This window comes from Misgurnus anguillicaudatus, chromosome 25 (assembly GCF_027580225.2).
Source record: "Misgurnus anguillicaudatus chromosome 25, ASM2758022v2, whole genome shotgun sequence".
In the NCBI taxonomy this organism is placed as follows: Eukaryota; Metazoa; Chordata; class Actinopteri; order Cypriniformes; family Cobitidae; genus Misgurnus; species Misgurnus anguillicaudatus.
In genome coordinates, this window is record NC_073361.2 from 15,583,886 (window position 1) to 15,606,983 (window position 23,098).

The 23,098-nt window shown below is 37.9% G+C and overlaps 1 protein-coding gene across 6 annotated transcripts in view; it reads right to left on the reverse strand.

Annotated features, from left to right (window-relative positions):
- Positions 1–4,564: 4,564 nt before the first annotated feature.
- The window catches only part of dlgap1b (discs, large (Drosophila) homolog-associated protein 1b), a 128,667-nt gene continuing 110,133 nt past the window's right edge, over positions 4,565–23,098 (reverse strand). For 5 of the 6 annotated variants that reach the window (XM_055181927.2, XM_055181926.2, XM_055181928.2 and 2 more), the window contains 6 exons: positions 18,666–19,048; positions 18,448–18,530; positions 13,300–13,715; positions 8,388–8,479; positions 8,062–8,214; positions 4,565–5,750 (listed from right to left, as the gene is read on the reverse strand). In XM_055181927.2, the coding sequence (XP_055037902.2) occupies positions 5,538–5,750; positions 8,062–8,214; positions 8,388–8,479; positions 13,300–13,715; positions 18,448–18,530; positions 18,666–19,048 (1,340 nt within the window). In that variant the 3' untranslated portion in view covers positions 4,565–5,537. The other variant, XM_055181929.2, reaches the window with a different exon arrangement.

Genomic DNA, 23,098 nt, shown 5'->3' on the forward strand with positions numbered 1-23,098 from the left:
TGTAAATCCGAGTTGATTTAACAAAAAAATTTAAGGCAGCAAAGTATTTTTTACAGTGTATGTGGGTGATTCTCACGAAACCATTGAAACACCACGGCACTAATGATTTTTGCTTTAAAATGTGTAATATAGTAACATTAAAAAGCATCAGAATTAACACAATACTGTGTTCTACCTTGCACAATGTGTAATTTCAACATAAGAATTTATAATTGTAAATTTTATGTCATTTTCTGCTGAAATTCTCATTACCGCAATGTGTCCGGCTGTGTTTGAACATGCGTTATGTTGTAATTTAATCAAATTAACACAAAAATATTAAGAAAAAAAATAAATGGATGTTTTGCTAGACTACTTTAGATGACAGAAAAAATATTTACTGAATATTCATGTATAATAATAATGAAGAAAAATTAGGAAAATGATGTGTCCATGCCTGATGTTCTCATCCTCCGCAACACTTTTTGAGAACAGTTTAAGCACACATACAGAATTTTAATAAAGTTTGATTTTGAGTGACCAAGCACATGGACCAGTTACTTCAAGATGGCTACCAGGTAAGATCATTTTTTTACAGTTAATTTGAAATATTGTCTTGTCAGAATGCTTACATGATATTTAGATTACCATTACCGCAACAGATGCTTATTAAATGTTAATTTAATTAATAGAAGCATAATACTTTGATTTTAAATGCATGTGCAGAATCTCCAAATTATGTTCTTTCAGGTTTGTCATGTCATTTTGAAAATATATCAGTGTTGATGTTTTCTGACTGTTGCGGTAATGAGATGTTTTAGGACTTTTTAAATTATGTTACAAAAAGTGTTAAATGATAAGTAAAAGTTTTTAAATTAATGTTCCCATTTACTCCAGACTTTGTTTTTCAATGTCTGGTGGGAAAAAAAGTAAATTAAGCAATTTTTACATTTTCATGCTTGACATTTTTAAAACCAAGTTTTCGTGAGAATCACCCATGTAAATTTTAAATAAAATAAAATAAATAAGAATCACCCTGTTGATCCGAGTGTCATTTTAATGATCAAAATTTCATACACGTGCCATAACATCAACAGTGTTGTTACAATAAATACAAAATGTAAGTAGTAATATATCATTAGATGTATAGGTTACATTTACAATGAAGAACATTCATGTATTTACACACAGTTATATGCCTTCATTACACATTAAATCTGTGGCTGGGTGCTCGGTTCATAGTTTGGCAATAATCTGATTCACTTAATCAGATTTTTTGGGAGATAAAACCCTAGTCAGATGTGATTATGTTGCCAAATACAAAACAAATGTCATTATTTCAGTGATTGACAACAATCAAGGAAATGATTTGTGATCTTTCTTAGCAAAAAGTAGTCATAAAATATCTCTGTAATGTCTAATAAATCTGTTAATACTTATAAGGATCGAGGGGGAAAATAAATAAATAAATCAAATCATTTTAAGCACATAGTATTTCAACAGATCAGATGTGTATCTTAGTGTGATTTATACAAAAATATGGACAATATTGTTTGTCACCGATTGTCCACATTAATCTAGATATTGTTACTATCAAAAATGTTTAAGTGTCACTTTTTAATGGAACTGTAAATAAATCCAAGGCAGTTATTTTGATGTAAATGTCTTGTAAATACTGAAACATTTGATTTAATAAAAAGAAATATCAATACGCAAAGATAGTCGAATGCTTTGATTTCTAAGGTAAAATTTTTAGATATACACAAACACACATAAACACACATACACTTTCATACACACGTTATATAGTCTCCCCTGAGGCTACGTTGTGCATGACTATCGTATCTTCATAAATTAAGGCTGAGCGTTTAAACATCAACAATATATAAAAACAAACATTAACCACAGTAAGGGCTCTCTAGTGCGAGTTTGGTTAATAATATAAATCCCTACGAGGATTAAACTAAAGCCAATGAAACTCAACTGTATATGAAAATAGAGAGCGGCTGCACATTGGCTGCTGGGTAATAATATATTATATAGTCGTGTGTCTATCCACAGTGAAACATCTTATATATCCTGGAAAAACAGAGAGAAATAGATTTGTTTATTTAACATATTTAACAAGTGCAAATACATATCAGTTATCGACAAAGACAGCGCAGTTAGGTTTGGACTACACCAAGTATTGAGGAACTTAGTGCTGCTGACTACTGGAGTGCAACAATGATGCAGCGTTGGTTACGTGAGAGCAGCATGAAAGGGTGACACAGAAATTGAACAATAAATTATCAATAGGGATCCATAAACAAAAAAATTATAAAACTGATGGCATGTGCTCTGCTTTCATACATGTGTCAACCTGCACCGTCTCCACAGGGATGCTATGGTTATGTACGTTTTAGTATAAATAAATAAAATATTTATATATGCTACATTTCTGTTAAAATAAAGAGAGAAATATTAGGAAGCACTTGGTTACATGCACTTAAATGTGGAAATGAACACACACATACTTGAGCGACAAGGATGTTTTTGAATTTGGCGGCTCCTAAAACATGGGATATAATAGTGTCCATGATGCATACTAAGAACTCTGAGTTGGGTATTCTCCCATACTATTTTTGCATACTAAGGTTTCGCACATAGTTTTGCATACTACATATTATGCAAGACACATATATGTGATCATACACTCTTAATAATAAAGGTGCTTAATAGGTTACCATTTTTGGTCCTTTAAAGGGATAGTTCACCCAAAAATGAAAATCCTGCCATCATCCAGTCGCCCTCATATTGTTACAAACCTACATTTCTTTGTTCTGATGACACAAAGGAAGATATTTCAAGAAATGTTTGTAACAGGGTTCACACACCTTAGTTAACTTCAGGGACCTTTCAAGGACTTTCCAGGTCCAATACCCTTAAATTGAAGGAGTAAATGTGGGGACTCTTTTAAGTGAGAGCAAGGTTACATTGCGTGAGCTTCAAAGATACATTGTTACAGTTCCCTTTCGAGGGAACTTGCACTGCTGTGACACTTTGGGGACGCCTCCAATGGTAAGTGCGTCTGAATGTGTATACCAAATTCAACCAATGGTGAGGCCTTAACGACAATGACAGGGTGATGCGGGAGCCAGGAAGTATATCTCTATCTGAAATATTGCCAAAGACGGCAGGGACGCAAGAAGTATGGCAAGGGAGACGCAGCGTCTCGTTCCTTTCTCAGGGACCAACAGTACATACGTAACCAGAGACGTTTTCATGTGTCAAACACAACTATGCAAAAAAGCATTTTGGTATGATCAACATTCGCATACAGAAGATATAAGCACTTAAAGCAGTAAACAGTTTAGCACGTGTGATTAAAAAGTCTAGAATTTTTATGATTTATCCTACACTACACAGGGAATAATATGGATATTTAAATAGATTCAATAGATTGAATTTCCCCCCCAGATTCACAAACCTTCAAGGATTTCAAGGACCCGTGGGACCCCTGTTGTAACCAAAGCATTGGTGAACCCCATTTACTTACATAGTATTATTTTTTCCTACTATGGAAGTGAATGGGGTGCATGAACGGTTTGGTTACAAACATTTCTCAAAACCTCCTCCCCGGCGTTCATCAGAACAAAGAAATTTTCCGGGTTTGTAACAACATGAGAGTCAGTAAATGATGACAGAACCCTCACCCCTGGGTGAACTATCCCCTTAAAGAACCTTTCAGACACAGGTTCTTAGAAGAACCATTTCTTTCATACCTCTTTATGATCTTTTTTGACACAGAAAGGTTCTTCAGATGTTTAAGGGGACATATCATGAAAATCTGACTTTTTTATGTTTAAGTGCTATATTTGGGTCCCCAGTGCTTCTATAAACCTAGAAACTGTGAAAAATAACAACCCAGTAACTTACTTTTGGTAAACAATTCTCTGCAAGCATGTGCAAAAGTAGGTCATTCAAATTTGGCTCCCCTTGTGATGTCAGAAGGGGATAATACCACCCCTTAATCTGTACTATCCAACCACGTCACTGCCATTTAGTGCAGAGATCAGTTCATTTACATTTAAAAGGACACACCCAAAAACGGCACATTTTTGCTCACACCTACAAAGTGGCAATTTTAAGTAAGGAATAATTGACGACGGGCCATTGAATTATAAGAAAATATTGCACACCAAGGTGGTAATGCGGCACGACGCAAAGCGGAGTGCCGTTACACCGCAGGTGTGCATTATTTTCAAATAATTCAAAGGACCGGAGTCAATTATTCCGCTTATACCACGGTTACCACAAACATTGCTCTGGTGCCTATTTTTAAGACATTTGAAAAGTTAGGTGTGCGGTTTACAGAAAAATAATCAACACCCATAGAACATTTCTCAGCCAATCAGAATGCAGCATTCAACAGACCCGTGGTATAACATGCTATAATAAATTATCTATATCATGGTATTTTGAGCTAAAACTTCACATTCATCTGGGGACACCAAATGTTTATTTGACATCTTAAAAAAGTCTTGTGAAATGTCCCCTTTAAAGTTTCTTTATATAACAATTAGCCAAAAATGGTTCTACGATGACATCGTGAAGCACCTTTATTTTTAAAAGTGTAAAAAAATGACATCACAAGCTCCACTGTCTTCACTTGCTGCATTACATCACTGTTCATTTGCATAAAGCATTTTCATTTCATTTCATTTGCCAGAAGCTGTATTGAATCCTTGAGCACCGGTACGTGATGATTCACAACGTGACACGTTGATAATTTATGAATCAGAGCTGTGAAAAGTGTCATGATCCGACAGCATCACAGTCGTGATGTGAATGTGTCGAATCAGGGGAGGATTTAAAAGTGCTGCATGTGTCACAAATGACAGACATCAGTCAAACAGGTGAGTAGTACTAAAATAGACTGGATCAGAAATGAGAACGTGAGTAAAGGAAATCATGAAGACAAATACAGGACGATTTAAAAGAACAGGAGGTGATTTAGTGGGAGGTTGAAAATTATACGAAGAAAGGAGAGAAGATGTGGTTTCGCTATTATATCCCATGATACAGAGAACACTACAACCTCGCCCAGTCTCAGAGGTGCAGGGTGACACGTGAGAGAGTAACACATAAACTTGACACACAAACACACAACAATCACAGCTACATAACTGTATAAATCTCCAGAAGTGATTGGTGCCCTTTCTGAGAACACCAAACTTATGGCTCCATCAAAAAATTAATGACAAATAACTTAAGAAATACTTGGTGTGGGTGGTAATAATAGCAGACACAGTATGTTGTATATATTATTATTTTAATATAATAAGAGTGTCGAATAGAAATATTAAAGTCTTTGGGAGTTTAAAAGGGAGACGAGAATCCTTAATACATACACAGTGAAGTAACTCTCTTTTACACTAGAAAAGAGGAGTGATTATATTACAGCTACCCTGCCTTAGTCTTTGTCATTCAGTACTTTAGTATTGTAGTCGACTGTGTATGTGTGTGTTGGTGTCTATTTAGGTTTGAAAGCACCTCTTTATTGTGTGTGTGTGTGTTTATAATCTTGTCTGGGCTTCTGGGATGTAGATCTCAATGCTATCTGCGCATTCTGTAGCCGAGCTCTGACGTTGAGAGGCAGCGGCGCGTTTAGCCGCTAGAAGCCGTTTGCGTGCCTCCAGACGCTGGGAGCCCTCCAGGGATCTGTCTCGCACTAGCAGTGCAGGACGCTTGCCCGGCTTCTTGGGTACCGGCGGGGGTACGCGCTTCTCCTGGACAACAACAACAAACCAGGGTCATTGACCGTAATTGCTTTTAAGTGTCGGGCGTCAGCCCTACACATTGGGTTATGCGTCAAGGGTCGCTGGGCAATAACAGAGGCCACATGTTTTGTCAGACCCGACAGCCGTGAGGTAAACGGGACCGTTGGGAGCAAAGCGAACAGCATGCAGCGTGCAATTTGGGAGCATCGCTTTAAACCACAGATCACTGTCAACAACAAAACACATTAAATAATGAGATCGGGGCAAATGAAATCAGATCGTGCAACATGCATGGGCCAAGCCAGCCTGATCTCATGAGAAGTCGTACTTATTTCACATAGACTGTTCTACTGAAAAATCCAGCTTAGACCAGCATAATTTGGTGAGATGGTTTTAGCTGGTCTCCAGCTTGGTTTTAGCTGGTTTTGCTGGTGTAAAAAGCTGGTTTTGCTGGTGTAGCAAGCTGTTTTAGCTGTGTTTTGGTCACTTTTTAAGCTGGTTTAGCTGGACCAGCTTTGTCAGGCTGGGAGGACCAGCGTAAACCACCTTAAACCAGCTATCAGCTTATGATGGTCTTAGCTGGATTTTTCAGTAGGGTGATCTCACGGAAAGTCATGTTATGGTCACGAAAAATTTTCATGTCGATGTCGCGAAACTCAGACTTTTTGTCTCCTTCGTGTCAGTCACACAAACCCCCATAAATGTTTTTTTTTTTTGAAAAACTTTCTTTTTCGTTTTATTTTATGTATTGTTTTCTCAAATTTTCTTACCATTGTCGCTTGGGGTTGGGGTTAGAATCACTTTCTGTTACATTTTTAGACATCCTAACCCAAACTTCAATTCCATCCCAGGCGATAATATTTTTAAAAGCATAAAAAAAACAATACATAAAAGTACATCCTGACCCAAACCTCAAATCTATCCCCAACCCCAATCGACAATGATTTAAAAATAGGGAAAAAATTAGAAAGCATACATAAAATGACATGAAAAATAAAGTCGTGCTGCGGACACGAAAAACTATTTATAGAAATTTGTGCGATTGACACGAAAAAGACATTCGTTCTCAAGGCACGAAAAAAATCTGAATTTCGTGCCATGGACACGAACAAATGAATAAACACTTTCGTGACCATAACACGACTTGCCATGAGATCATGTTAATTTCACAAGTTAATTGTGCAAAACGTACGATAATCATAACAAATAACGAAATCTCTTCTCAACCTCACAATGTGTTAAAGGGATAGTTCACCCAAAAATGAAAATTTTTCATCTTTCATCTTCGTTAATCTTCGGAAAACAGTTTAAGATGTTTTAGATTTAGTCCGAGAGCTTGTTGACCCTTCATTGAAAACCTACGTACAGTATACTGTCCATGTCCAGAAAGGTAATAAAAACATAATCAAAGTAGTCCATGTGACATCAGTGGGTCCGTTAGAAGCATCGAAAATACATTTTGGTCCAAAAATAACAAAAAATACGGCTTTATTCAGCATTGTGTTCTTTTCTGGTTCTGTTGTGAACCGCGTGCACGTGACTGAAGTCACAAGACTGCAGTGATGCGGATGACGTGTTATCCTCAGACATGTTTGCAAAGTATTTTTTTTCAAACTTACAGCGTTACAGCGTTTACAATCTAACGGATTGTAAGCGAAGCTCGGGCGCACCAAAAAAACTGGGGTGCACCAGATAACACGTCGGCCGCGTCACTGCAGACGCAAAAGAGAAGATAGTGCTAAATAAAGTCGTAATATTTTATATTTTTGGACCAAAATGTATTTTCGATGCTTCAACACATTCTAACTGACCCACTGATGTCACATGGACTACTTTGATTATGTTTTTATTACCTTTCTGTACATGGACAGTATACCGTACGTAGGTTTTCAATGAAGGGTCAACAAGCTCTCTAACTAAATATAAAACCTAAACTGTTTTCTGAAGATGTACGGAGGTCTTACGAGTTTGGAACGACATGAAGGTGAGTCATTAATGCCATTATTTTCATTTTTGGGTGAACTAACCCTTTAAGGCAAATCGTACAAAAGTATACAAATCTGTTTGTACGAATTAATAAAAACAAGCGAACTTGTCAAATATGTATGAATTGCCATGAGATAGCGTTGGCCAAGCTATAAAATAATAATTCAAAACCAAAATTGTAAATAATAAACTGATAATAAAGCATCAAATGCATGCCAAAGTAACAAAATCACTACACGATGCATTGTTAATGTGCTGTATTGATATATCGGTGTTCATTTTCAGCCAGTTTTGAGTGAGTAATACATCTGGATTTGTGATATAATGCTTGTACCTTTCTCTCAGGAGGATCCAAAACTCTCCAGTTATTGGCTTTCAGCTGGTGTAGCTCATCAAACTTTAGACTGATGTTCTCAATAGACAGCTGCAGCATATCCCAGAATCCTGCCAGATCCTGAGACACGGGCCGCGGGTGGGCGTTGGGATTCTGTCAGAGGAAGAAAAGATTATACGTGAACCATCTGTTCTACTGGAATAGTTTACATAATGGAATTTGGTAACGATTTGGATTATGTTATGCCAGAACCAGTGGAACTAGCGGTACTCAGGGGGCGGGGCTTTCAAGTGCAGGCGTGCTCTGATTGGCCGGTGTAAACCTACCAAGTTTTCTTCGCAGAGCTCCCGGAACTGCTGGAATTTTTGTGACATCAGCAGCTGAGCGCTGCCCACCGCGCTCCGAATCTTGCCAAGGACTACACAAACAAACACACAGAATGAAGAATGAAGTTTACTAAAACTGAAGTACTTGAGCTGTGCCCACTGCGAGGGTTTGGTTATAAGACACTCGACAAGCACTGACGTTTGACGTTGGTGATGTTTAATTTGTCCCTTAGGTGCCACATTTGATTTAAGTGTTATTGTCTGACTTGGATCCATATGTATGACACTTTCATTGGCGCTTGTTTTGATTCGTGATTGTATTAAAAATTCAATTGTACTGAAAAATAACAGCTTACAGTTTGTTCTGACATGAAGGTAATGAAATCATGGGTGAACTATTCCTTTAAACAGTACCATAAGAAACTCCCGGCAACGAAGCAATAATGTGTGCGTCTTCCGAGCGTGTCCGCATCGCTACAGCTAACACATCCAGTTAATGTTTAAATGCTGTCTCTTTGAAGCAACGAGGAGGTCGTAAATATCTAAGCCTTGGGAACCTAAATGTAGAGACTTGAGAAACAGGAGTAGTGTTTACCGTGCACACCAAATAAACACGACTGCGAAGGCGATGAGCCAAGAAAATCACACATCACACACAAACACAGACAACAAGAGTGTGATGCGAAAAAACAGATTATTGCGAGTGAAAGAAAGTAAACATCGTATCAGATTACCACACAGGACTGAATTCTCCTAAAGGAAGCTAATGTTTGCTATGCAAAGGCTCCAGTTTTGGCCAGTGAGCGAGAGCCGTGCACACAGAGCCTATGAGATGAACTTGATCTGTTCAACATATGCAGCAGCAAGAGACCATATGGCAAACAATGAGCTGACACAGGACACAGATTAGCATATTTTGTTTTGTAGTCAGGAAAGAGTGAAGGGTGACAGAGACGAGAGAGTGAGAGAGAGAGTGAGAGAGATGTCAAATATAGAAACAGGGGAAAACCATACTCAGACAAGAGAGAGAGAGAGAAAGACAGGGTGGCTCCCTATTGGTGGAAATGTCGGGTCTGTATGAGACACAGACAGCAGATAGATGAACAAGCAGGCTTTGTGACTGACTTTAAGATGATCGCTGAGCTGTGAGTGTGCGTCTATGTGTTTCAACTGGGAAAAGGCGGGAAGTGAATAAAAAGAAGCGGGCCGGATGGAGGGAACCAGACTGTGAAATGACCTCGTGCAGTGCGGCTGATTATTCTGTAAATACTTTCGACTGTGTCACTTTAAAGGAATAGTTGACCTAAATATGAAAAACTTCTCATATTTTACTCTCATGCCATTTCAGATATAAATGACTTTCTTCAGTTGAAGACACACAAATAATTTTATATTAACATGCTGTCATGTTATCATGCATGGCAAAGCTCTTAAAAGCACAAATGAATCAAGTGGGTTGATATTAGGGATGCAATTTTTTAAAGTTTTTTGTTTAAAGGACCCATATTATGCAAAATCCACTTTTACAAGGTGTTTGGACATAAATGTGTGTTGACAGTGTGTGACTACACCCACATTACAACAAACCAAAGCAGTCTCATTAGACGTGCTGTTTTGATTCTCTTGTTAATGTGACATCACACTGATAAAGCCCCACTTATGGCCACTGATTAATTTTACCCAAAAGCTTTGTTAGCACATTGTAGCGCTTAAAGGAATAGTCTACTCATTTTCAATATTAAAATATGTTATTACCTTAACTAAGAACTGTTGATACATCCCTCTATCATCTGTGTGCGTGCACGTAAGCGCTGGAGCGCGCTGCGATGCTTCGATAGCATTTAGCTTAGCCCCATTCATTCAATGGTACCATTTAGAGATAAAGTAAGAAGTGACCAAACACATCAACGTTTTTCCTATTTAAGACGAGTAGTTATACGAGCAAGTTTGGTGGTACAATATAATACGTAGCGCTTTTCTAAGAGGAACTATATTTTATGGCGTAATAGCACTTTTGGGAGTACTTCGACTCGGTGCAGTAACACTCTCCCTCTCCCATTATGAGAGTGAGAAGGGGAGCGACTTTTCAGGCGAGTTGAAGTACTCCCAAAAGTGCTATTACGCCATAAAATATAGTTACTCTTTTAAATCCGCTTAGAAAAGCGCTACGTTTTATTTTGTACCACCAAACTTGCTCGTATAACTACTCGTCTTAAATAGGAAAAACGTTGATGTGTTTGGTCACTTCTAACTTTATCTCTAAATGGTACCATTGAATGAATGGGGCTAAGCTAAATGCTATCGAAGTGCCGCAGCACGCTCCAGCGCTTACGTGCACGCACACAGATGATAGAGGGATGTATCAACAATTCTTAGTTAAGGTAATAACATATTTTAATATTGAAAATGAGTAGACTATTCCTTTAAGATACCCTTGTCTCAGATTGTATTCACAGAAATCAGATACATTTTTAACCTTACTGTCTGTTGGTAAGGGAGTGAGGAGCTGTAGCTCATTTGCATTTAAAGGTACATGCATTTCGCTTTTTGGCTCCCACCCAAATAGGGGCATTTTGGACATGCTATAATAAATTATCTGTGAGGTATTTGAGCTGAAACTTCCCAGATACATGCTGGGCACACCTGAGACTTAAATTACATCTTGTGAAAATGTGCCTTCTATCAGTAGCTATCGATAGAAGTCATTCCAAGTATTTGGTGTATCGGTGTATCTCAGTGCCGGCTGGTGACTTCTTGTTTTGAAGCGCACGATGCGAAGTTCGTCACAACATGTATGTAGCTTGTCATGTGTGTGGTTCGTCATTTCAAAATATGTGTTCTGCGCTTTGAGAGATTGTGTGTGCATCACGTGTCATGCCAAAATAAGTGTCTGGTGCAGACGCGTCTAAAGGGTTTATGAAAAAAGAGACGCTCGCGTTTGCCAGATACTCACATAATCTCATGCGTAATCAGAGTTTACTGTTAAGGGAGTGTCTTGCGTGTATTTAGGGAACGTGAGCATCATCATAAACTGTTTTGACGCGTTTGCAACAGGCAGTCACTTATTTTGACAAAACACGTGATGCACACAGGGATCTCTCGACAAGCAGGACACATATTTTGGAAAAGGAAACCACACACGTGACAATCCGAACACTTATTTTGAATTAGCGCATCCTCGGATGAGCAGTCACGAGCCGCCACTGGTGTATCCATAGTTTATAAATGTTCTCTAAAGCGAAATTATATGTTTGTAAGAGAAATATTTTTTTTTGATCGTATATAGCAATCAATACATTACGTATTAATGGAAAGAAACACTTCAACACACTAAAGGGGGTCGTACACCGGGCGAGAAACACTGCGCCGCGCCATGCCGCGTCGCATTAAGCACGTGCGCATTAGCTTAGTCAGATAGTGTCTACTTCAAAATGCAAAATATACATTAGCAGCCAATGTTAATCATTAATGATTTGGGCCAAATATGATATTATTTATTATTAAACTATGTGAGTGGCGCGACAGGGATTTGAACAACTTCCTGAGTTGTAGCTGGGCGCCGCGGACAGGTGTGCGTATACTCATAGAAAACAATGTGTTCGATGTGTCCGGTGTGCGACCCCCTTAGGTTCACATATGGCAGCACATCAATAACACTGAATGTCACTGGCTCTTGCATGTCTTGTTTGGCAGTCATAAGATACAAAGATAAAAGAACCAATGAGATCCAATCTTATCTACGTGCCACCATACTTAAAGGGACACTCCACTTTTTTTGGAAATATGCTCATTTTCCAGCTCCCCTGGAGTTAAACATTTGATTTTTGCCGTTTTGGAATCCATTCGGCCGATCTCTGGGTCTGGCGGTACAACTTTTAGCATAGCTTAGCATAATCCATTGAATCTGATTAGACCATTAGCATCGCGCTCAAAAACAACCAAAGAGTTTCATTGCTATTGAAAGTTACGAAGGGGATTATTTTCAGGTGCTGCGTAATATCATTGCGCCTGCAGCCATGTTACAGCAGCAAAGTCCTTGATTATTACGCCGGAATGAGAGTATAGTCCCAACCATATCTGCCTAGAAAATCCCAACCCCCAATTTTCCGTCCTACTTAGTACATGTTGTAACTACAGAAGAGTCAAGTTTAAAATAGGAAAAAATATCGAAATGCTTGAGCGCGATATGCTCATTGTCTAATCAGATTCAATGGATTATGCTAAGCTATGCTAAAAGTGGTACCGCCAGACCCGGAGATCAGCTGAATGGATTTCAAAATGGTAAAAAAAGTACTCTGTGGAGGCTGGAAATTAGTATATTTTTGAAAAAATAATTATCTTAAAGTGGAGTGTCCCTTTAAGAGAAAGACATAACAGCATTTTAATAGAAAATTATTTGTTTGTGTTAGAAACGGTAGAATCAAAGTCACATACACCTACACTCTTCCAAAAAAGATACAAAAACTTGTCAATGGTATATAGTGCCTTTTAAATGGTCCGAATATGTACCATTTTGGTACAGATATGTACATTTAAGGTACCATAATGTGCCTCTAAGGTACCAATGTGGACTTCTGAGGTACCAATATGGACCTTTTAGGTAAAAAAAGTTTACTTTTTTAACACAGTGACAACTTTTGTACCTTCTTGTACCATTTTTCTAGAGTGCTGGATTGCATGAGTGAGAGTAAATTATGAGAGAATTTTGAAATATTCCTTTAAACATAGTTTTGCAAAAATGCCACTACATTTTAACTAAAAAAAAAAGGTTTAGTCCAACTAGTGTCGTATCTGAAAATTGCTGGGTCTAAAAAAATGTAAAACAAATTGCTGTTCCAAACACGCTTGAGCCTGCCAATGAAGGCCAAAGTTGCAGTCCATGTGGGCGGACACTACATTAAGAGTTACTCACTCTCTTCCGGTAACTCGTTGTCACGTTCGTCCTGCTCCATTTGTCTGCACCAACCCTCCATCCTCTCCACCTCCGCCTGCAGCAGCTTCAGAAACCAGCGTCCGTCCTGCGGACAAACCGACCCTGTCACTTCACCTCCGTATTCCTCCTCTGTCGCTCCATCCATCCAGGGGTCCGGCGGTGGCAGAATGGAGGGGTCAAAGCCCACGTCAGAGTAGTCATCTTGGGCACAGGCGTGGTAGTGGTTCCCAGAGCCTTGGATGCTGACCGTGGAGGTGGCTGCGTCTCGAGACGGCTGGCGGACGCCGGACCCCTGATGGGTCTGCACGAACTGCTCTTGGTCGATATCGTCCAGAAGGTCAAGATCAGCTTGAACGGCAGTAGTTACGCTGTTGGATCGCGCGACTCTGCGATGACTGCAAAAAAAAACAAACAGTGATATTGAACAGAATTTGCAGTGACTGTCGATTTGAAGGTGTGACCTATTGTATTAAACATTTCAATTTCATTGTAATACTAGTGGACTCTCTTTCTGACTAAACATGGTGATGGTTGTTCTGTTAAACACACTGTATACAAATGTAACAAACACACACACATTAACACTCAGACTCACACTTTCTCTCTTCATAGGGTGAAATAACAGAACAAAACAATCTGTCTTAGATCTGCCTGTCTGATGTTTGTGTACTGGAGAGGCAGGACACCTGCTCTATTCAGGTGCGCTGAAGCACACGGTTATCTTTCACCATACCCAGACTGTGCATTTGAGTGTTAGTTTTGAAGGTAAAAGGGTAAGAAGACAGCAAACAGATGCGGTTTGCGTACACAGATATAACCGCAGGCAGTATAATGTTATGACAGCTCTTTAATTTTTCCATTATTTAAAAAAAAAGTACAATTATTACTCAAATTCTGCCATCTTGGGATGTTTTTAACCCTCATTTTGTTCCAAACCTATATTACTTCCTTACATCTGTGAAACACAAAAGAGAAATTCTACACACTAGTTCTTTTTTCCATATACACAATATCAATGACTGTAGAGTAAAGCATTAGAAAAGTATCATAAAAGTCCAGATGTGAGCTATATTTCATGAGACACCCCTTTGTGAGGAACAGATGAAATTTAAGTCGTGCACTGATAACTCGGTCCAGTCAGTTGTTAAGCACTGCGACAGAATCACAGAGTAGGAATTTCTAATTTTTTTGTTAAACAGAAAAATAATAATGGTTTGGAACGGAATGAAGGTGAATAATGACTTTTTTTTCTTTTGGAATAAACGTTTCTGTTAGGAATAATAAACCTGTATCCATCCATCCATTCATCCAGTTATCCGTTATAACATCATTCTCTACTACATTATAGAATGCTGATAACTTTTGTTTTAACCATTTGTTTCCCATTAAAGACCATTTGAGATTGTTTCTGTGCCAGACAAGCCTGCTTCATATCAGTTAACTACTTCCTGTAGAGAGAGAAAGAAAGAGCGAGACAAATAAAAAATAGATCAAGAGATAAAAAACCGAGTATTATTTCTAGTTTCCCTCACATGGTAGGAATAATGTTTTCTGTTAATTTTCAGAAGTATAAGAGTAATTTGTGATTAATTTAAATGAGACTACAAAACATGACTGTCTATATCCATATCTGACTGTCCTATCTATCTATCTATCTATCTATCTATCTATCTATCTATCTATCTATCTATCTATCTATCTATCTATCTATCTATCTATCTATCTATCTATCTATCTATCTATCTATCTATCTATCTATCTATCTATCTGTCTATATTAATAACTGTAAGTCTGTCTCTCTGTATATTTATCTATGCCAATGTCTGTCTGTCTCTCTGTCTATTTATATCAATAACTGTCTGTCTGTCTCTCTGTCTATCTATATAAATGTCTGTCTGTCTGTCTGTCTGTCTATATCAATAACTGTATGTCTGTCTGTCTGTCTGTCTGTCTGTCTTTTTATCTATATAAATGTCTGTCTGTCTGTCTGTCTGTCTATATATATATCAATAACTGTCTTTCTGTCTGTCTGTCTGTCTATTTATCTATATAAATGTCTATCTGTCTGTCTGTCTATATCAATAACTGTCTGTTACCGTCGGTGTATGAATGTGTGCGTGAATGGGTAAATGTGAGGCAATATGTAAAGCGCTTTGGATGGCCATTGGTCTATGAAAGCGCTATATAAATGCAGTCCATTTACCATTTTACCATTTTACCATTCTGTCTGTCTCTCTATTTATCTATATAAATGTCTGTCTGTCTATATCAATAACTGCCTGTCTGTCTCTCTGTCTATTTATCAATGTCAATGTCTGTCTGTCTGTCTGTCTATTTATATAAATCATTTGTCTGTCTGTCTCTCTGTCTATTTATATGTCTGTCTGTCTGTCTCTCTGTCTATTTATCTATATAAATGTCTGTCTGTCTGTCTGTCTATCTATATCAATAACTGTCTGTCTATTTATCTATATAAATGTCTGTCTGTCTGTCTGTCTATTTATATCAATAACTGTCTGTCTGTCTGTCTCTCTATTTATCTATATAAATGTCTGTCTGTCTGTCTGTTTGTCTGTCTGTCTATTTATATCAATAACTGTCTGTCTGTCTATTTATCTATATAAATGTCTGTCTGTCTAAATATCTGTCTGTCCATCCATCCATCCATCTATATAAATGTCTGTCTGTCTAAATATCTGTCTGTCCATTTGTCCGTCCATTCATCTATATCAATGTCTGTCTGTCTGTCTGTCTGTCTATATATATCAATAAATGTTTGTCTTTTTATCTATATAAATGTCTGTCTGTCGAAACATCTATCTGTCCATCCATCTGTCCATCCATATATCTATATCAATGTCTGACTTTCTTTCTATCTATATCAATAACTGTCTGTCTGTCTGTCAATTTATCTATATAAATGTCTGTCTGTCTTTCCATCCATCTATCTATATCAATGTCTGTCTGTCTGTTTGTCTATCTATATCAATAACCGTCTCTCTCTCTCTCTGTTTGTTTATCTATATAAATGTCTGTCTGTCTATATATCTATATACATGTCTGTCTGTTTATTTATCTATATAAATGTCTGTCTGTATGTCTCTCTTTCTATATAAATGTCTGTATGTCTGTCTGTTTATGTATCTATAAAAATGTCTGTCTGTCTGTCTTTCTATATAAATGTCTGTCTGTCTCTCTACCTATATAAATGTCTGTCTGTCTCTCTGTCTATCTATATAAATGTCTGTGTGTCCGTCTCTCTTTCTATATAAATGTCTGTATGTCTGTTTATCTATCTATATAAATGTCTGTCTGTTTATTTATCTATATAAATGTCTGTCTGTATGTCTCTCTTTCTATATACATGTCTGTATGTCTGTCTGTTTATGTATCTATAAAAATGTCTGTCTGTCTGTCTGTCTTTCTATATAAATGTCTGTCTGTCTGTCTCTCTACCTATATAAATGTCTGTCTGTCTCTCTGTCTATCTATATAAATGTCTGTGTGTCTGTCTCTCTTTCTATATAAATGTCTGTATGTCTGTTTATCTATCTATATAAATGTCTGTCTGTCTCTCTACCTATATAAATGTCTGTCTGTCTGTCTGTCTGTCTCTCTACCTATATAAATGTCTGTCTGTCTCTCTGTCTATCTATATAAATGTCTGTGTGTCTGTCTCTCTTTCTATATAAATGTCTGTATGTCTGTTTATCTATCTATATAAATGTCTGTCTGTCTCTCTACCTATATAAATGTCTGTCTATCTATATAAATGGCTGTCTCTCTATCTATATAAATGTCTGTCTGTCTGTTTATCTATCTATATAAATGTCTGTCTGTCTGTTTATCTATCTATATAAATGTCGGTCTGTCTATCTGTCTATATATATGTCTATCTGTCAAGGTTTGATCTGTTTGGGACACAACCACATGGCGGAAGATTCGTTCCTTAATTTTCTTCATTCCGAATGCACAGAGGAGGAGCACAAAAACATGACGTCCTGAAGCAGTTTGAGTTCAAGAGCTTTGACTACAGAAAGAAACAAGAGCAGACCTGTGCAGAAGCCCTGTCAGTGTGTGTCTATGTGTATGTGCGTGCGTGTGTCTGTGTTTTACTGCCATGTTTCCTCTAAGCTACAAAGGCATGCTTCAGCAAAGTCCAAATACCGGCGACCTGTGTGAGTCCCTCTCTCACCGTCTGGGAATCTCTGCCCTGAACTAGCAGCTACCAGCCAGAATCACACAGACAGACACTTGAACAGAATTGACCTACTGTAAAAATACTGTGTTTATGCACAATATGTGTGGGTAAGCGTGATATGTTGATGTTGGCAAGTAATCATTTCCCTTGAGCGACCCTTTGGCTAAGAAATGTAATTTTATGAAGCCATCTCTGAACTTCCAGTGAAACTTTAAAGGGAAAACATGCAGAGCACAGTTATACTCATTTTCCATCAATTCGGTGCTATTTTATGTGCCACAGCCTGTACTAAACTGGGCATAAACAAAACCAAGACACAATGAAACTCCTTTTCTTGCAGTGGAAACGTGCAAAGCAGTTGCAGATTTGGCACAAGCACCCTGTCAGTGAGAAAGGGGCAGTCCTGAGCACCCTACCTCCCTCTCTCTCTTCTCCTGTCTCTATGCTCCTCCTTCTCACATGAAGCAACAGCAGTGACATCTGATGGTGTTCGAGTCAGAGAAAGCAAAAGCAAACGAGAGAGAGCTGGGACTAGGAGTTGATACTTGACCATGCCTGTGACCCAGCAGCCCGCCTGCTTCATAATGGGCACGGCAACAGATGGCCATGCGTGCACGCGCACACACACACACCCGCATACACACACAGAGCAGCTGTCTCTGCCTCCCACTCCTTTACCCTTTCAGGAGCCCCCAATGTCCAAACCACCATGATAGGGACAGCTGTGTGTATGAAATAGAGACTCAGAATATGGGGAGGTCTTTGTCATTGTAGCATGTGGGTGAATTGACAACTCTCTGGCACTCTCTCTTTCTCTCTCCTGATAAAAATCTTTTGTTTTTGCACACACTATCCTTACATCTTTAATGCTGGGAATGCACATAAGAAATTTACATGTACTGTAGCTAGATTATGTGAATACTCACCATTTCTCCTCCTCTACTTGAATACCGACTGACTGAAATTTGCAATGCACATCTGGTTCGGTGCTTTCTTCAGGACTGTCCACCTATATACACAGACACACAAAAGCTGCAATTCATAACTTTTTATCATTTGTTGCACAAATGATATAAGATCATGTAACATTGCTACGGTTTATGTCACAAAACCTGTGACCCAAAAGATGTGGTGCGAAGCCAACCTGTATCCCTATGGACAGGCACTTCCTGAGAGCGTCCTTCTTAGCGTCCTGTGAGATGTGTGTTACACTAGTGGTGGCGGAAGCTGTGGTGATGGTAATGGTGCTGTTGGTCACATGTTGGCTGGCCGGGCCGTGGACTTGAGCATTTGCCGCCTCGATGGCTGCCGTCAGGGCCTTCATGCTATCGATGCTCTCAGTAGAGTTACTGAGGCCCGACTGGACCGCCACTAAGGCCCGGTTGGCAGGGCTAGACAGCTCACTGTAGGCATCCTGGGCCGATTCTGTGCTACTCTGGGCTGTTATGGAGATGTACGGCCTGGTGGGTGTTGACCTGGGCGGGACCGGGGGTGGGGTTTTCTTGTAGGTGGTTATGCATGATGATACTGTGGAGAAGTAAGAGATAGGTTAGATAGGTTAACTAAGATCTGCACACTTTATAAGAATAAGAATATGCATAGATGATTAGAATAGAACTGAACAGAATAAAGTACTCTTTTAAAATAAAGGGCCCCAAGCTGTCACTGGTGCGTTATCTTTTAAAAATACTTCTTTGTACCTAAGTCTGTATGTCTGTCTGTCTCTCTCTCTCTGGCTGTCCTTCTATATCTATATAAATGTCTGTCTGTCTGTCTGTCTATCTATAGCATTATCTATCTGTCTGTCTGTCTGTCTGTCTGTCTGTCTGTCTGTCTTTCTATATAAATGTCTGTCTATCTGTCTGTATGTCTATAGTAATATTTGTTGCTCTGTCTATCAATATCAATATCTATCTGTCTGTCTTTCTATGTCAATATATATTTATCCATCCAACCATCCATCCATCCGTCTGTCTGTCTGTCTCTCTATCTATGTATAGTAATATCTGTCTCTCTGTCTGTCTGTCTCTTTCTATATCTATCTGTGTGTCTGTCTATATAAATGTCTGTCTGTCTGTCTGTCTATCTGTCTACCTAACTACATATCTGTCTGTCTGTCAATATCAATATCTATCTTTCTGTTTATATAAATGCCTGTCTGTCTGTAGTAATATCTATCTGTCTGTCTGTCTGTCTGTCTATCTATATTAATGTCTGTCTGTCTATATAAATGCCTGCCTGAATGTCTATATAAATGTCTATCTGTCTGTCTACCTATCTATAGTAATATCTGTCTGTCTGTCTATTTATATCAATATCTATCTGTCTGTCTGTCTGTCTGCCTGTCTATCCATGTATAGTAAATATGTCTGTCTGTCTGTCTGTCTGTCTATCTATATCAATATCTATCTGTCTCTCTATATAAATGCCTGCCTCCCTGTATGTCTATATAAATGTCTGTCTGTCTATCTTTCCAAAATAATATCTATGTGTCTGTCTTTCTGTCTGCCTGTATATCTATGATAATATATCCATCTGTCTGTCTATCTCAATATCAATATCTGTCTGTCTATCTATAGTAATATCTATCTATCTATATAAATATATATCTGTCTGTTTCTGTGTATATATAAATGCCTGCCTACCTGCCTGCAGAGCCGGACAGTAACGGAGTACATTTACTTGAGTACAGTACTTAAGTACAATTTTGAGGGATCTGTACTTTACTCAAGTATTATTTTTGGGGAGTACTCATGACTTTACTGAAGTACATTTGAGAGGCAAATATTGTACTCTTTACTCCACTACATTTCTATCCATAACTGTGAGTACCAGTTACTTCTTCTAAAAAAAAAGGAAAAAAGAAAAATCTCAGAAACCCTCGATTTGTTGTTTCCCTTTTCTCAAACGTGATTGGATTGTGCAGGCGCCACTGATTGGGACAGCATATCAGCTATCACCTTCAGCTTTCCGCCAAAGTCCCAATAGTCAGATTTAGATAAGAGAAGAAATCATGGACGAAACAATGGATGAAGACACAGCAGGTCTATCCTGGGAATGTGACAACCCGTGGCTCCACCTCGCCAGACTATTTTAATTTTCTAAACAAGTTAATGATAGTTTTCCCTTTAAGTGTTTGCTGTGTTTACCAAACAGAGCTTCATCACCGCTTACAAAAATTCAACCCCTTGAGAGCGGCAGGGATCACTGGTGATCCCGGATTATTGTTGTTCAAAATTCATTACTCTTCAAAACATCACACTCTTACTTGATCTGGACAAACTCAGCATCACAAGACAGGTTTAAGACTCCAGCTTCAACATTTGACCACTGTTTGTTATTAAACTGGTTTGCAGTGACATTAATTTCTTAATTTATGCCAGGAGTGCAAAATAATTAATCTGAAACGTTTGTTATTTTGAATAGAAATCATCAAACATTCATTCTCGTCTTCTGCGGTTTATTTGTATTCAAATACATAAAATATACAGAATCCGCCAGGGCTATTAGTACAATGGTGCGCATATTTGAAGAAATAATGATTAATTATCACATGTTAGTAAAATATTTAGTCTTACAGAATAAGATTTCTATTCATTTTACACTGAATTATGCGATCTGAAGAGCTCAAAGAGCGAACAGAGTGAGATGTGTGTCTCCTGATTTGTGTCAGATTTGACCTCAGAGCTCTATCATTTGCTGTACAGCTGTCAATCATCTCATGTGGTTCAATGTGCACTGTGGCAGTAGTAATGCAAAATTTAAAAATTTACTCTTGTACTCTTGATACTCAAGTACTTTTAAAAAACAAGTACTTTTTACTTTTACTTGAGTAGACATCTGACTGCAGTACTTTTACTTGTACTTGAGTAAAATTTAGCAAGGGGTAACTGTACTCTTACTCAAGTAATGAAGCTGTGTACTCTGTCCGCCTCTGCCTGCCTGTCTATCTATCTATAGTTATAGTATCTTTGTGTCTGCCTGTCTGTCTGTATATATGCATGCGTGTCTGTTTGTCTATATAAATGCCTGTCTGTCTGTCTATTTATCTATCTATAGTAATATGTAATATCTGTAGGTCTGTCTGTCTGTCTGTATATAAACCTGCTTGCCTGTCTGTCTGTCTGTCTGCCTACCTATCTATAGTTATATCTGTCTATCTATATAAATATATATCTGTCTGTTTCTGTGTATATATAAATGCCTGCCTGTCTATCTATCTATCTATAGTTATAGTATCTTTGTGTCTGTCTGTCTGTCTGTCTGTATATATGCATGCGTGTCTGTTTGTCTATATAAATGCCTGTCTGTCTGTCTATTTATCTATCTATAGTAATATGTAATATCTGTAGGTCTGTCTGTCTGTCTGTATATATACCTGCTTGCCTGTCTGTATGTCTGCCTACCTATCTATAGTTATATCTGTCTATCTATATAAATATATATCTGTCTGTTTCTGTATATATAAATGCCTGCCTACCTGCCTGTCTATCTATCTATAGTAATAGTATCTTTGTGTCTGTCTGTCTGTCTGTCTGTATATATGCCTGCGTGTCTGTTTGTCTAAATAAATGCCTGTCTGTCTGTCTGTCTGTCTGTCTGTATGTCTATTTATCTATCTATAGTAATATGTAATATCTGTAGGTCTGTCTGTATATATGCCTGCATGCCTGTCTGTCTATCTATCTATAGTAATATGTAATATCTGTGTGTCTGTATATATGCCTGTGTGCATGTCTGTCTATATAAATGCCTGTCTGTCTGTCTTTCTGTCTATTTATCTATAGTAATATGTAATATCTGTATGTCTGTCTGTTTATATGTCTGCGTCCCTGTCTGTCTATATAAATGCTTGTCTGTCTGTCTGTCTGTCTGTCTATCTATAGTAATATATGTAATATCTGTATGTCTGTCTGTCTATATGTCTTCATGCCTGTCTGTCTATATAAATGCTTGTCTGTCTATTTATCTATAGTAATATATGTAATATCTGTATGTCTGTCTGTCTATATGTCTGCGTGCCGGTCTGTCTATATAAATGTCTATCTGTCTGTCTGTCTATTTATCTATAGTAGTAATATCTGTATGTCTGTATTTATGTCTGTGTTGCGGTCTGTCTATATAAATGCCTGTCTGTCTGTCTATTTATCTATAGTAATATGTAATACTGTTGTCTGGCTGTCTGTCTTTATATATGCCTGCATGCCTGTCTGTCTATATAAATGTTTGTCTGTCTGTCTATATTATTAGCACCACAACAAGTACATGTACAAGTACTGGTACCTCAAAGGTTTAAGGTGTGCCTTAAAAATTTTAGTTGAAACAACTCAGATTTACAAGTGATTTCAACTTACTATTATTTATCTTGACCAGAGTTGTTATAACTAGTTGAAAGAAGTCAACTTTATAAGTTGTAGCAACTCATCTCTTTTCAAGAAAAATAATAGAAAGTTGAAATGACTTTCTATCCATCTTTTAATTCAACAAAAAAATTTACGGCAGCATTTTTTTTACAGTGTACATATCTGTACCTAATAAATGACATTAGTACATTTTTAAAGAATACTGTCCCAGTGA